Source organism: Meleagris gallopavo, chromosome 1 (genome assembly GCF_905368555.1).
Source record: "Meleagris gallopavo chromosome 1, MGAL_WU_HG_1.1, whole genome shotgun sequence".
NCBI classification, from domain to species: Eukaryota; Metazoa; Chordata; class Aves; order Galliformes; family Phasianidae; genus Meleagris; species Meleagris gallopavo.
Window position 1 is genome coordinate 152787539 of NC_139404.1, and position 16268 is coordinate 152803806.

At 42.3% G+C, this 16268-nt stretch overlaps 2 protein-coding genes across 2 annotated transcripts in view; one reads left to right on the forward strand and one right to left on the reverse strand.

The window, feature by feature from the left end:
- Window positions 1–16268, reverse strand: part of UCHL3 (ubiquitin C-terminal hydrolase L3) — a 252357-nt gene that overhangs the window by 127111 nt on the left and 108978 nt on the right. The gene's annotated exons all lie outside the window — the stretch shown is intronic.
- Window positions 1–16268, forward strand: part of TBC1D4 (TBC1 domain family member 4) — a 107098-nt gene that overhangs the window by 48974 nt on the left and 41856 nt on the right. Inside the window, exon 2 of the mRNA XM_085215736.1 lies at window positions 14346–14948. Coding sequence (XP_085071862.1) covers window positions 14346–14948 — 603 coding nt within the window. The remainder of the gene's footprint in view (window positions 1–14345; window positions 14949–16268) is intronic.

Genomic DNA, 16268 nt, shown 5'->3' on the forward strand with positions numbered 1-16268 from the left:
CTTGGAGTAGTTATGGTCTTACTGCTAGGATGAGATAAAGCCTTTCTTGCTGTGAACGCTGTTAGCAGTATTAGCTCTGTAAGTTCACAGAATCATAGAATAGCTTGCATACCTGGAAGGGACCTCAAAACCCACACAGTTCCAGCCCCCCTGCCATGGGCAGGGCTGCCACCCACCAGCTCAGGCTGTCCAGAGCCCCATCCAACCTGGCCTTGAACACCTCCAGGGATGTGACATTCACAGCTTCTCTGGGCAGCTGTGCCAGGGCCTCATCACTCTCTGAGTCAAAATTTTCCTCCTAACATCTAAGCTAAATTTCCACTGTTTTAATTTAACACTGCTTAGTTCCAGCTAGCTTCCTCGTCTTACCTGCATAGATGGGAGCCAGCCCCAGCAGCTGGTTCCCTGAATTCTTCACTTAGCTAAGGATGGACTATCTTACAGTTTATGCTGTCGGGCAATTGCTAGCTTAGAAATAACTACCATGCCTACTGAAGTGAGAAAACAAAGATTAGTTGGGAGCATGGAGACAAGGAGTATCTACTAGCAACAATTAGTGATGCGTTGCAAATGTTCTTTTACCTGAGGTAAAAGAAAATGTTTGCTTAAAAACAAAGCCTCCTGCCCCACCGCATGTTTTCAGCTCCCTTCCATCTGTCTTGGTTCTCTGTTTTGATTGCATATTGTGTTCTCTGCCTTATATGGTAACTGCCTGCCTTCGTGCCCTTTGTCTACAGTTTTACAGAGCTTAGTATAACAACCAAACCAAAACTGTCTCATAAGCTTTTTGGGAATATATGCAAGTGGTCTCCTGGGTCTTTTTCCCCTTAGATTGCTCATTTTGTATATCAGTGTTGGTGCAGTAATCTTGCTTTACTGTTTTTCTACTTCTTTGACTTGTGTCAGAGCTTTCTGGGAAATCATCTCCATTTCTATTACCCCTGAGTCGTATGAGCTGTGCTTTTTTAAATTTATTTTTTATTTTTATTTTTTTTACTATTGATGGCAACTCTAGCTATTTTGGAATTCCTCTGCATAAAAAATTAAAATAGTGCTTCCAGCTGTTAAATCTGAGATACTCTTATACATTCAGCTGTCTGGATTTAATTTTGAATGCCTTATCTAACAGTATTCTTTTCACAGCTAATATAAGCTTCTGATGAAATCATAGTATTATAACAGCTAGAGATTGACAAGATTAGACTCGTGACTCCCAGCGAGAGCAGGTCTGGGTGTTTTGTGGCGTGCTAGCTATGCCTTTGGGCATGGTTTTAGTGCTTTTTCTATCCCCACCAGTCAGGCAAAGCAATGATTCAAGGAGTGGTGCTGGAGGAAACCAGGTTAAGTGAGTGCTTCCTGCTCCACCAGTCACTTTGGGCTCTGAGCAGCTGAGAATTCAGCATCTGGATCAGTAGGGCTTCCTAAGGCTTTTTTATTCCTTGTATTTATTGTAGGGTCATTTGCTGGTTACTATCTGGGAAAATGATGGTACTGCTGTTTCTTAGGTGTTTTATAGTCTTGTAAGATAAAGCAGTTCCTCTTGTAAAGTGTGAGATTTCCATGCCAGCTGGAACTTGCACAAGTGGATGCTTCTAAACTGCTAGAAAACTAACAAACATAACTTGACAGGAGTAGAGAAGCTACTGAAAAGCTGTTACAGTCTATGTTTTTTCTCCCATGTGCACACTGGCTGATAAATACTGGTTTATCTTTCACAGTTTCTTAGTGAATGCCCTTTCTAGCAAAGCAGTTTTCAGAAGAAGTTTCAAGAAAACCTTTATAAAAGTTTGTAGTCTTACCGTACTTTCATTACTGCAGTTAGAACTTTCTGGGAAGACATCAAGTGGGAAAAGACATAACTCTTTGGTTTTTGATAGATGGCTTAGATGATCTTTGGAGTCTTTTCCAACCTTAATGATTCTATGTTTTTGTGTCATTAAGGAATTTCCAGCATTGTTAAGGAGTTTTTTTGCAGTTATTGCAGTACCTGACCATGCCCTGGGGTAGAGCCAGTTCTCTTAGACAGAATGGAGTCTCATTTTCTCCATCTCTGGGAGTTCATGATGAATTAATGAACACATACTGTCGTCTTCCTCAGTGATAGAAGGGCAGCAGCTACTCTAACAAACGAGTCATGTTGCATCCATGGAAGTCAGATGCAAGTGGTTTTCAATGAAATGTGGGCTAATAGGAGTTGTGGTTGAGGAGCACTGAAACCTTGATCTCTCAACTAGGGAAAAGCCGCTTTACCGGGCTGTGCTAATTTCTTAGTCAGTATGTTAGTTCATGTTTTTAAAGTTAAAATCTTGAGAATTTCTGTCTAAATTTACTGAATTAAAAAAAAAAAAAAAAATCTGCTTAGACATCAGATATGGAGCACTTGTCTTAGTATTCGCACCTTAAAGCTAGAAGGAAATCCCTTATCTTCTGATCTGCATTTGAGGACTTGCCATAAATGGGCAAAATGCTTCAATGAGCTGTCCAACTATAGCATTTTTTTTCTTTTTCTTTTTCTTTTTTCTTTTTTTTTTTAAAGGAAGTGAATCACAGAATCAAAGAATGGCCTGGGTTGGAAGGGACCTCAAGGATTGTGAATCTCCAACCCCTTGCCACAAACAGGGCCACCAACCTCCACATTTAATACTAGACCAGGCTGCCCAGGGCCCAGTCCATTCTGGCCTTGAACGCCTCCAGGGACAGGGCATCCACAACCTTTCTGGGCAGCCTGTTCCAGCACTTCATCACTCTTATAGTAACGAACTTCTTCTTGACATCCAACCTAAATTTTCCCTCCCTTAACTTAAAACTATTTCCCTTTGTCCTGCAGTTATCTACCCTTTCAAAGAGTTGATTCCCCTTCTGTTTGTAGGTTCCCTTTAGGTACTGAAAGGCTGCAATGAGGTCACCCCACAGCCTTCTTTTCTCCAGGCTGAACAAGCCCAGTTCCCTCAGCCTATCTTTGTAGGGGAGGTGCTCCAGCCCCCTGATCATCTTTGTGGCTCACCAACAGCTCCCTGTCTTTCTTGTACTGGGGGCTCCAGACCTAGACACAGTACTCCAGATGGGGCCTCACAAGAGCAGAATAGAGGGGAACAATCACCTCCCTGTCCGTGCTGGCCACCTCTCTTCTGATGGAGCCCAGAATATCGTTTGCTTTCTGAGCTGCAAGAGCACACTGCTGGCTCACATTCAGCTTTTCATCCATCCGTCCTTCCCTGCCGGGCTGCTCTCGAGAACTTCCAGTCTGTAAAAATGCTTGGGATTCCTCTGGCCCAAGTGCAAAACCTTGCACTTTGTTGTGCTGAACCTCATTAGATTCTCCCAGGCCCACCTTTGAAGTCTGTTGAGATCCCTCTGAACGGCATCCCTTCCTTCCACCGTGTCAACCGCACCCCTCAACTTGGTGTCATCAGCAAACTTGATGAGGGTGCACTCGATTCTGTCATCGATGTCATTGATAAAGATGTTAAAGAGCACTGATCCCAAGACAGACTCCTGGGAGTCATTTTCTTTAGTAAATCTGAATGAATTTAGTAAATTAAGTGCTGAGTGAAGTTGTTTTGAACTTCATATTTCTTTTTTGAATTTGTGCTTTCATGCTTGAGGAAAACATGGGATGAAACAGTGGGAAAGTTCAAGATGAATGGATGTTGCAAATAAGTGGTAACAGGCATTCAAGGCCAGGCTGAATGTGACTCTGTCAGCCTGGTCTAGTGGTTGGCGACCCTGCCACATAGCAGGGGGGTTGAAACTGGATCATCATTGTGGTTCTTTTCAACCCAGGCCATTCTGTGGTTCTATGACTATATCCTGAACTTGGAAACAAACCTGAGAATACTTGCGTACGCTCACAGTATGTTACTGGTAGATTAATTGGGGCTTACTATTCTACATGTTCTAAGGAAGAACATACAAATCTTCAGACAGTTGTGTTTATCTGTACTGACACTTCTGTGGATTGCAAAGTATTCAAGCAGTGTGTATGTGAGCTGTCTCTGAAAGGTGGAAAAGCAGAAGTTTTATTGGCCTAAACTTAGGAACAAAATACCATATGTACCTTCTTCACGGAAAGCAATGTTCCTGTTGCACTGCCATCCATTCAGTTCTTTGATATAGCCTGGTAGAGTGCTAGCATGCAAGCATAAAAAAAGACTTCCGTTGTCTGCTCAGGCATCCGAACAATCTTGTACCTCTTACACATTCTTTCCTGTTAAGTAACTTGATCCACCTTTTATCATATACTGCTTATTTAAATTTGGATACTTGGCACAGAGCATCTTGTGTGCATGTGGTGCACAGAATGCGTTAAGTGATCCGTGAGTTTCCAGCAGCACATTAGGTAACGTGGCAGGTTCTCCAAATGAAAGTTGTGCAGTTTTTGTAGGCTTTTCTATCTGGTGACTGCATTGAGACCAAAAAGTGCAAGTAATTCTTGGGTTGATTTCAAGTAAGATTTATTTTGACAAATGATTTTTTAAATTTTTTTTTTCTATTTAATTTTTATCTTGCTTATCAAAAAATCTCTCTCCTTTTAGGCTGGTATAATGATCTTCAGGTCTGCCTTCAGCAGGAATGTGTGGTGTCCTAAAAATGTATCATGAGTTTGAATAGCAGAGTAAAACAAGAGCATTGTCATAGTAATCATTTAGAATGACCTGGGTTGAAAAGGACCACAATGATCATCTAGTTTCAAGCCCCTTGCTATGTGCAGGGTTGCAAACCGCTAGACCAGGCTGCTCAGAGCCATATCCAGTCTGGTCTTCAATGCCTCCAGGGATGGGGATCTACAACCTCCTTGGGCAACCTGTTTCAGTGCGTAGTAGCAAACCTAACTGAGTTCTTAACGGAGACCTAGAAAACAGAATAGGCCAGGCAATTAGGTGAACACTGTCTCCTGTAAGCTGAGTGCAATCCTGAAAGGGTTTTTTGGCTTACTCATTGTGTTTTGCTGTAGGCTTTGGCATGAACAGCAGAAGTGTGGAAGCACCAGCTGCTAGGATGAGTATTAGCTAGAAGCTTCAGAAGCTGCTTCTACTGAGTCCTTCTTTGCTAGAGCCCATGTTCTGTCCTCCTTGCTACTGGCTTTGTTTTATGTTGCAGCAGAATGGTCCAGAGTTGATGGAAGAAGTTTATTAGTGGCTGCTGAGAGCCTGACTCGGTGTTCTGTAAGCTGTTTTTTTTTTTTTTTTTAAACACTAAATACACTAAATGCAGATGAGTTGCAGAAATGCTGAGCAGTTCTGTTATTCTTTTCCTTTGCAATAGCATTTCTCTTGACTGCAAATCCTCATTTCAGTAAAACTAAAGATGTTGGTTTTCCTTCAGCACTAAGTCAACTGAAGGACACAATTCTTCTGTTCCAGTTTCTAAATATCTGACATAAACAAAGCCCACAAATCAATTGTGTGACTGCCTACATTGAATCACTCCAAAGTTGGTCTTTTTATCTCTTTATGAGAAAGATGCATTTTTTAATAGCGAGCACTTGAGGAGCATTGTCCTCAGTGTGTGATGCAGCAGATTGCAGCAGAGGTAGGAGTGCAGAAGGACTGTGTGATCAGTGCGGTATTGCCTGGATGGGTCTAAAAGCAGTTGTATCAGAGAAGCTAGCAGTTACGGCAGTTTGTTTCCTGTCTTTCTGGGTTGAGGAAAGTTATTGATATATAGGCTTCAGCTGGCATTTGAATGTGTTTTTGTGTGAGATTAAGAACCTTTCTTCAGTGTGGAATGCCTGATATGCAGCAAGATATGATACGTGGCTTATTTGTCTCTGCCTGTACTTTGCTGCAGCAGCTGGCTTCTCCTCTCCCATCTTGTGGCTGTGCAGCTTAACACTATCTGAAATGGGAGTCATGTTTGTCTGATTCCTGTAAAAAAGTTGCTCATTTTTGTGGTTTCTAGTCAATGGATGTGGAACTTTCAATAATGAACAAAACATTGAGTATGGAATTCTGGGACAAGAAGCATCTTGCTTCTCTTTGTTCCTCTCTCCTTTTGTTTGTTTTCAAATACGCACAGATCACCAGTGGGACTGCAGCTATTCAAATACAGGCAGCTCCCAGTCCCAAGCCAGGAAGTGCTTGGCCCCCAAAGCCTAACGTCTGCTGCGCTGCCATGCTGCGAGCTGAGTAGTAGATGTGCTCAGCACTGCCAGATGACCACCAGCCCCTCCCGACTGGGGATCTTCCCAACTCTCACTGATAGCAGGAATCTGCTGCCAAGCATTTGTGCTCTTTGCACCAAGGTTTGGTGACAGCTTTGCCTGAACATGCCTCTGCTCCTGAGCTGGAGCCCATGCCGTAAGGTAATTACTACATGCGGGGCATTTGCTTCTCTCCTTTCAAAGTGTGCTGGTAAGATCTGATGCTAATGGGAACCGGGTGGTGGAGTGAGAAAGGCAGAGTGGCTCTGGTGCTCTGTGTGTAATCTCCTTACTAGAACTGCTGTCATTAGTCAGCCAGAGTTATTAGGCTTATCTGTCAGATTAGTCCTTCATACTGATGGCTTTAAGCCTTGTGCTAAGAAGAGAGGCTCTGCTTTGTTCCTGAATTCCAGTCTGAAATTAGCAGAGATCAGAAACAACTAGAAAAGTTGTGGCATAATGAAATCCTCTGTAGCTCTGGACGTGAAACTATCCAGCAAGTGCATTTTGCTTCTTTTTGCAATATTCATAGCGTTAAAACGTTGTTTTTGCTTAAAATGGAAAGTGTTAATTACTGCTGTCTGAAGGATGACTCGCCAGCAAAAAGGTGAGCTCCTTTGTTTGGTGAAGGCTGCTGTAAATTCAAAGAATGTTTGTTTTGTTTTGTTTTTTTTAGCACTCTGACTTCTGTCACTGCTATTCAAGAAAACGTGCGGTATCTCCATGGAGATACTCTGCCTGGAATTGTGACAAAAAAAAGCATGGAGGAAAACCGCAGCATGCATGATTTAGTAGACTTGATATACTCTCTATTTTACAACTTCTAACTATAAGTGGTAAGCACCTAGTAGTTAAGTTTCTTGTTCTTTCTAAAGCAAGGTTGATAAAATTGGACGTTATTATAGCAAGAATCTCATTGCGTGCCATGAGAATTTCTAAGAAATTCTTGAAGACAACTTTTTGATGCAGGTGGTGGAGGAACCGACGTGGGGAGGGGTGTTACTGGACCTTATTCTCACCAACAGGGATGGACTTGTTAAGGAAGTAAAGGTTGGGGGAGCTTGGGTTGTAGTGATCATGAGATGGTGGAGTTCAAGATCCTGAGTGGAAGAAGCAAAGCAATAAGTAGGATTGCTACCCTGGACTTTAGGAGAGTCAACTTTGATCTCTTCCGGGACCTACTTGGAGCTATCCCGTGGGCTCGGGTGTTAGAAGGTAAGGGGGCCTCTGAGAGATGGTCAGCATTTAAACAGCTCTTCTTCCAAGCTCAGGATCGGTGCGTCCCTGTGAGCAAGAAATCGGGAAAAGGTGGCAGGAGACCTGTGTGGATGAGCAAGGAGCTCATGCGCAAGCTCAAAGGAAAGAAGAAGGTCCATGAAATGTGGAAAAAGGGTCTGACCACTTGGGAAGAATATAGGAATGTAGTCAGGGCCTGCAAGGATGCAACGAGGAAGGCTAAAGCCCGCCTGGAATTGAATCTGGCTAAAGTGATAAAGGATAATAAAAAAGGCTTCTTCAAGTATGTTAACAGCAAAAGGAAAACTAGAGAGAATGTGGGCCCCTTACTAAGTGTGGGGGGGGTCCTCGTAACGGGGGATGCTGAGAAGGCAGAGATACTGAATGCCTTCTTTACTTCCGTCTTCAGTGAAAAGGCTCTCCCTCAGGTTTCCCACACCCTGGAGGTTAGTGAGAGGGTCTGGGGAATGGGAGATTTCCCTTTAGTCAGGAAAGAGGACGTGCGTGAGCGCCTAGGCAGTACTAAGGTCCACAAGTCCATGGGACCTGATGGGGTGCATCCACGTGTGCTGAGGGAGCTGGTGGAGGTCATTGCCGAACCGCTCTCCATCATTTTTGAGAGGTCTTGGATAACAGGGAAGGTCCCTGGAGACTGGAGGATAGCCAATGTCACTCCGGCCTTCAAAAAGGGCAAGAAGGAAGATCCGGGTAATTATAGGCCTGTCAGCCTCACCTCTGTCCCTGGAAAGGTGATGGAACAGCTTGTGCTGGATACCATCTCCAGACAACTGGGAGAAAAGGAGGTTATCAGGAGTAGTCAGCATGGGTTCACCAAGGGGAGGTTGTGCTCGACCAACCTGGTGGCCTTCTATGATGCTGTCACATGCTGGGTGGATGGGGGAAGAGCGGTAGATGTAATCTACCTTGATTTTAGAAAGACGTTTGATACTGTCTCCCACGACATCCTTATACCAAAGCTGAGGAAGTGTGGGATAGATGAGTGGACAGTGAGGTGGGTTGAGAACTGGCTGACTGGCAGAGCGCAGAGGGTCGTCGTTGGTGGTGCAGAGTCTGGCTAGAGACCTGTAACCAGTGGTGTCCCCCAGGGGTCTGTGCTGGGTTCGGTCTTGTTCAACATCTTCATCAATGACCTTGATGAGGGGATAGTGGCCACCCTCAGCAAGTTTGCTGATGATACGAAGTTGGGAGGATTGGCTGACACGCCTGAAGGCTGTGCTGCCATTCAGCGAGACCTGGACAGGCTGGAGAGCTGGGCAGTAAGAAACCGGATGAGGTTCAACAAAAGCAAGTGTAGGGTCTTACACCTAGGGAGGAATAATTGCATGCACCAATACAGGCTGGGGGATGAGCTGCTGGAGAGGAGCTCTGCAGAGAGGGACCTGGGCGTCCTGGTGGACAACAGGTTGGCCATGAGCTGGCAGTGTGCCCTCGTGGCCAAAAAGGCCAATGGCATTCTGGGGTGCATTAAAAAGAGTGTGGCCAGCAGGTCGAGGGAGGTGATCCTCCCCCTCTACTCTGCCCTGGTAAGGCCTCATCTGGAGTACTGTGTCCAGTTCTGGGCTCCCCAGTACAAAAAAGACAGGGATCTCTTGGAAAGAGTCCAGTGGAGGGCCACAAAGATGGTGAAAGGCTTGGAGCATCTCCCCTATGAAGAAAGGCTAAGTGAACTGGGTCTGTTTAGCCTTGAGAAAAGAAGACTGAGAGGGGACCTGATCCAGGTTTATAAATATCTGAGGTGTGGCGGCCATAGTGGTGAGGCCAGTCTCTTTTCAGTGGTACGTGGAGACAGGACGAGGGGAAACGGACATAAGCTGCACCATAGGAAGTTTCTCACAAATGTGCGTAAGAACTAATTTCTGGTGAGGGTGACGGAGCACTGGAACAGGCTGCCCAGGGAGGTTGTGGAGTCTCCTTCTCTGGAGATATTCAAGTCTTGCCTGGACGCCTACCTGTGCGACCTGGTGTAGGGAACCTGCTTTGGTAGGGGGGTTGGTCTCGATGATCTCTAGAGGTCCCTTCCGACCCCTACGATTCTGTGGTTCTGTGAAAGTTTCAGTTTGATGTTAAATATTTTCATGTGGTCTTCCTTTGCTGACTTTGTTTTTAATTAAGTCAGATGAAAGAAACTAGCATTAGAGCTATCAGTTTAAATGATGTCCCTCCCCATCATGAAAGTACATTTCTGTTTTGAATTCAGTTATGCTTCCTGATGTATAGTACAACGATTCTTGCTCTTACTGTATTTGTATGTACTTCGTACAGTTTATACATAAGGAAGGTGTTTGTTCTCCTTATGTGACCCTCTTGCAGGTGTGGTGTGATTTAACCTGGCAGCAGCTCATCTTCATGCAGCTTTATGCTCACTCCCCACCATTGGGATGAGGGAGAGAATTAAAATAAAAGATAAAACTCATGGGTTGATTATGAAGACGGTTTTTGGACAGAAAAGGGAGGGAAAATAATAGTAATAATGACAATAAAATAGTAATGATAAAAGAGTATGCAAAGCAAGTGATGCGCGGTGCAATTGCTCATCACCTGCCAACCAATGCCCAGCCATTCCCTGAGCAGCAGCAACCCTCTGAGCCAGCTCCCTCAGTTTTACTGTTCAGCACAGCACCATATGGTGTAAGATATTCCTTTGGCGAGTTTGGGTCTGCTGTCCTGGTTCTTCCTCCCCATCTCCTTTTGAGGATCTGAAAAGTGCTTGACTTAGTGTAAGCACTACTTAGCAACAATCAAAAATGCTGCTGCATTATCAACATTATTCTTATCTTAAAACGAATAAACAGCACTGTTATCAGCTACTAGGAAGAAAGTAAAGTATCTCAGCTGAAACTAGAACATGTAGTCACAAAGGACAGGATTGAATGGAAACTGAACTGCAGAGCTGAAATCAGCAGATCTAGAATATTAATATACCTTTTTTTTTTTTTTTTTCCCCCCCTCCAACGTTAAGTGCTGCAGCATTAATCTAAACTAGTTGGACAAATAGGTTATGCACCACAGTAGTTCATAATGTTTGTATGACCAAAATTGTGGGTTACCAAGTGCAAATGGAATAACTTGGAGGTCCATATGGCTAACGTTGCTTTTTTTAGTTTCAGCTTACCAAAGCCCTACAGTCCACTGGAAAGAGTGTAATGCGTATCACATTTTATTTCTTATGTTCAGAGCTGAATCATACTGTAGATGGTGCAGAACTCACTAGTGAAATCCATTTTGATTTGAGCACAGCTGATATTCCTTATTGGATCAGTGCATTGAATAAGATCTAACTAGGTAAAGAGTGATTCATTCAAAGCTAGGCTACTCAAATACGCATGATAACTGATTTAGATTCCCAAGTGGCTTTTTCATTAATTAGACTTAGCAGATAAATCATGTTTCCTTAGCATGAAATATTGCCTCGTTACAAAGCTATTCTTACTTGCCTCTCACCTTTAGACATTTTATTTTTGTGAAACCAAGTTTTGGAGGCAGTTCTCTTCACACTGAGGATTTTTTGTATAGGCCCTGAAGGAAGATCTCTGTTCTTTTGAGTTCTTGAGTTCTCTTGGCTCTTACAAATTGCTGAACAATTGCTCTCAACTGTTAGCCTTGGATAACATCTCAATAATTCCACTAAGTTACTGAGATTTAGAAGGAGTAGCTGTGAACACTATTTCAAGAGTGTTAAAGTTGAAGTACCACTTCTGTCTCTGGTAAATGTGTACATCTCTCAGCATCTTGGAAGGGAGCGAAGTTCATCTGAAGCCTACGCATTCTTTTTGTGTGGCTGTCCTCAATTTTGTCCTCCACCTTGTGTTGGTAGTGGGAGACAGCCCATGTGTAAGACCTTGATTTTGATGAGCTTCAAGAGATTCCCCTGAGCACACTGCTCGAGCCTATGTAGGTCTCTCTGAATGGCATCCTGTCCTTTGGGAATGTTGACTGCACCATGCAGTTTGGTGTCATCTGCATACTTGGTGAGGGTGTACTCGATCTCACTGTTGATGTCACCAATGAGCATCGATCTCAGCAGCGACCCCTTAAGAATACTGCTTGTCGCTGATCTCCATCCAGATGTTGAGTCATTGACCACTGCTCTTTGAGTATGATCTCACAACCAGTTCCTCATTCACTGAACAGTCCACCTATCAAATTCATGTCTTTCCAATTTGGAGAGAAAGATGTTATGAAGGACTGTGTCAGAGGCCTTACTGAAGTCCAGGTAAATGACATTACAGAATCACAGAATGGTTTGAGTCGGAAGGGACCTTTAAAGGCCATCGGGTCCAACCCCTCCGCAATGAACAGGGACATCCAGAGCTCCCATCACTGACTCTTCCCTTGTCCACTGCTGCAGTTACATCAACATAGAATACATAGAACACTAGGTTGGTCAGACAGGCCTTGCCCTTGGTGAAGCCATACTGGATGTCCCATATCACCTCCCTCTCCTCTGTACATCTTAGCATAGGTTCCAGGAGGATCCATTCTATGCTTCCCTAGCTCTGAGGAGAGGCTGACAGGATGGTAGTTCCCTGGGTCATCCTTTTTACCCTTTGTAAAAATGTGTGTTACAGTAATAATGTGACAGTGCACTACTCCTCAGAAATCTAGGGAAACTTAATGAGTGAAAAATATAGGCATGTCCTGTATTACACTTTTGGTTCGTCCTGTATTACACTTTTGGTTCCTCCTGGTTTGAGAACAACTGTCCCAGAAAAGTGCCATCGAACTATTAACTCATACTTTTTCACCTGGGAAGACCTCTGTGACTCCCTTTGGAATGTAGTCATCTTCTGTTTTTCTGCTTAGCAGTATTGGGTGATGAGACCTGTGAGAATTAATTCTCCTTACAGAATTCCAGCACTCTCTCCACTGGATTTGTTAGGACTGAAAGTATGGCTCTGCAAATACACTGCCTATCTTCCTCTACCAGTCTCCTTGCTTGAAGTAACTTTCTTTGAAGTTTCATGATAAAAAGTTCTCAGTACACTAGGTAAATTGGTTGTTTAAATACTCTAAGCATTTATTTCTTTTCAGTGTAGGTGAATGAAAAAAAATTGCTTAACTTTTTTTGCTCTACTGTAACTGACTGCCAGTGGTTTATGTCCAGGAAGATGTGAAGTGTCCATATGGGTTTAAATAATAAGCACCCCATTTCTCCCCTCTAGCTGCTTAATTTCGTGAGACTTCTGTAGGAAAGTACTAGAAGTTTGAAACATTTATATTAAGTTTTATGTTTCCCTAGCCTAGTTATTCTTAATGCTACTAAACTGATTTCTAAAAATATTTAAGCAGATTGATCCCATTAATTCACTATTTTTAATCTCCATTCTGCTTACTCTTTTGTCTAACTTTGCCCTGCAATTTCAATATTAACTACTAATAAGCTAATATTCAAATCCAAAAGAAGTTACACAACTTTGATGGTGTAATTGTGATGGTGACTAGGGCTTCTTGCAAAAAGAAAAAAAAGTCAGTGAGGAAAAACTGTCTCTTGGAAGATGGATCAGTATGGATACTTTGAGAGATGTCTGCCTCCAGCTGAACTGACACAGACTGGGGGCTAGTGCACAATGGGCAATGGTAAAGCAGCCTGCCAGTGAGAATGAATAAAGATTAAATACAGCCTACTGTCTGCACTGTATCAAGACTAACTTTTGGCCTCGTTGAAAACCAAGATGATGATGATGATGTCTATAAGGGTAAAAACCAAAGGTCAGTGGAGGTCAGTAGATAATGGATTAATTTTGCAACAAATGAAGTGGAAGAAGATTCGCATTTGAATGCCCAGTGGAGGAGGGGTGCGTAACGGGAGATGGTGGTTGAGACCAAGTGATTTTCCACCGTGAGTTGCAGAAGTGTTGGCATACAAGATCACTGCCTAATTAGCATGTTACAGATTGTATCATGACTGGAATAAAACAACACTATAGGAAGCAAAGTTTATTTTCTAAGTTGTGGTTTCAGAATTACGTTTTCTCTTTTTATTTTTCTTTATTTCTTTTGAAAAAAATCAAATGTTATACAAGTGGTAAGAAGCTATATGAAATACAACATTCACTACTGATTGATTGCTTTGGATAGGTAACCACAGAGAATTGATCTCTCTTGCAAGGAAAGTATTATAGATAGCCTCCCTGCATCTCATTGTAACTCACATCCTTCCAAATGTATGTGCCATGATGCCATTTTTATCCTTCTGGAAAAGATGAGAGCTGGTGACAAAGAGGCTGGGTTTATCCAGAGGTGGATAGTATTGAAAGAAGTAAAATCACTGTGATCAACTATCGGTAGATTTGCATGAGTCTTGTTTTTTTTTTTTTTTTTTTCAGTGAAGGCAAGAATAAAAAAAGGGAGGGGGGTGGATCTTGTACATTAAGTATGCTGATACTGAAGGCAGACGTTCTCTGGGATAATGTGGGTATGACTGGGATAATGGAGGTAGAACTTAAATGACTGGGTGATACAAGGCTGAAATTGAGAACTTCTGCTACAGTGATGTGCAGTTTGGCCTAATAGAGATATAGTAGGAACCTGTAGGGAAAAACAGTGGAGGAGAAGAGAGATGTAGGCGTTCTGTGATGACTGAGACAGCAGGAAAATGAAACATTAATGCTTTCTCATAGGGCTGCAGAACAGAGAAGGCAATATCAGTAAAAGGAAAAAAAGAGTAGATGCAGACATCTGTCAGTAGACTTTAAGCTCATTACTTTGGTAGTTTAAAACCTTATATTCTGAAACAGATTCTTGTGAAAAATATTAGAAATTATTTGTTTTGATTCCACTTCAGAAATAGTCTGTACAGAATTTTGAATTTGCTTTTATTTTGACAGCCAAGAAGTAGTGGCACTCTATTGAATAACTTGTGGGAATATTTACAGTAACAATTGTTTTTTCTTTATCTATGCTCTCATTTGTGCCTGCTAAAGAGACCTTTTAAACTGTCCTTTAGGTTCCTGATGTCATCAGCAGCATAAGACAAGTCTCCAAAGCAGCACTGAAAGAAGATGCCAAACCAAGTAAGGATAGTGAAGATGCTTTCTATAACTCTCAAAAATTTGAGGTCTTGTACTGTGGGAAGGTTACAGTGGCTCACAAGAAAGCTCCCTCATCATTAATTGATGATTGCATTGAGAAATTCAGCCTTCATGAGCGTCAGCGCCTGAAACTACTTAATGAACAGCGGAATAATGAGTCAAGTTTGGACTTAGCTCTGTGTGAGGGAAATGCACCAGCTTCTCCATTGGATAGTCCATTTGAGGAGTTGGAAAGTCCAAATACCACCACAGGGCATGCTGTGATGTTTACAATTGGCAGCCAGAACAATTTGACCAACCTGGCCAGCACCCGTAGCTCCTTTCCAGAGCGAATTTTGGAGGACTCTGGATTTGATGAGCAGCAGGAATTTCGTTCCCGGTGCAGCAGTGTCACTGCAGTTATGCAAAGAAGGGTTCAAGATGCAAACCTGAAAATACAGCCACGTAGAAGACATGCAAGTGCACCCAGTCATGTTCAGCCCTCTGATTCTGAGAAGAACAGGACAATGTTATTTCAGGTGTGTCCTAGGACTTTGTCACTTGTCCAGTGTGAAGCTGAGACAAGTCTTGTAAGATAAGTAGTGTGTATTTGGTGTGGTTTCATGATTTCTCAGAAATATTTATTCATAAATAATTGGAATAAAAGCAGCTGGGGTTTAAGGTAGTCAGCACAATTCATGAGCCCAGATAGATTCTTAAAGAAAAAGAAACTATTTGTGCTCAACAAAAGCTGAGTTTCTGAGGATAGATTTGAGTATTTCGTATGTAATTCTGGTTGAGATTTGATGAGGTGCTGGTGAGATCTGGGGCTCAGTTGAAAAAAGAAGTATTTTATTCAGAAAGATAATCCATGACAATTTTATTATGAATATATCCTGTTTTGTTGTTGTTCAATTAAAAAGAAGCTCCTAAGTTTGCAGCTATATGCTTGAGCCAGCTCCTTTATGATAAATTGTGCTGATTAATTACTACTTATCTGGGAAAGATAAGTTTATCTCTGCATGCACTGAGGCCTTCTTGTTTCCAGCCTCACAGTCCTTTCTTCTCTTGCCTGAAGTGCATTTGACATCTTCTGTGCTTGTATTGAGAAAACAAAAGGACACTTAAGGGAGGTGACCCATAAAATGAAAGTAAATAAATTTTGAACCTTAAAATAACAGGGAGCTAAATGCTTGAGTTTCCATTTGCATTTAAGATCATTCTTGCCTTTTATTTTCTATCGGGGAAGTGCTAACTGAAGTGAGAATGCATTGCCCTTTGGGCTATGACTATCACTAGTAATGAAGAGGATTTATTGCAAAATTCCCCAAGCTCTATGGAGAAAGTTCTGTATGTTGAGGAGTGGTTTGGGAAAACTGAAAGATGACTTGCTACAGAACCTCTACTTTTTCATTCATAATCAGTATAAAAACTAAAAAGAATCACTTTAAGATTAGCATAGTTTCTCAGTTGATCTGTGGAACTGTTGTGGTGCTGGTGGTTTTGAGGTTTTAGCTTTTGATTTTTTTGTTTTTGTTTTACTTTTCAAATCTAACCATCCACAGATTGTGTAGTTCTGCTGTTTTCTTTACTGGATCTTATCGTTTGATCACATTGTATCAAAGATTTTAATAATCTGCTAAATAAGTGATCTTTTGACCAAAATAACTCAAAATGAAAAAGTCCACCCCCCACAGCTGTCTTCTTTCTAAATCTTCTTTCTATTGAATGGAGTGTATTGTTCTTGCTGAAATACTATTACTGAATATAAGCTTAATTACAGCACCCTTACTCCTACTGAGTAAGCCGGTATGCTGAAGGTACTATGTGTGAGATGGGAAGAGGTAGATTTTGACATT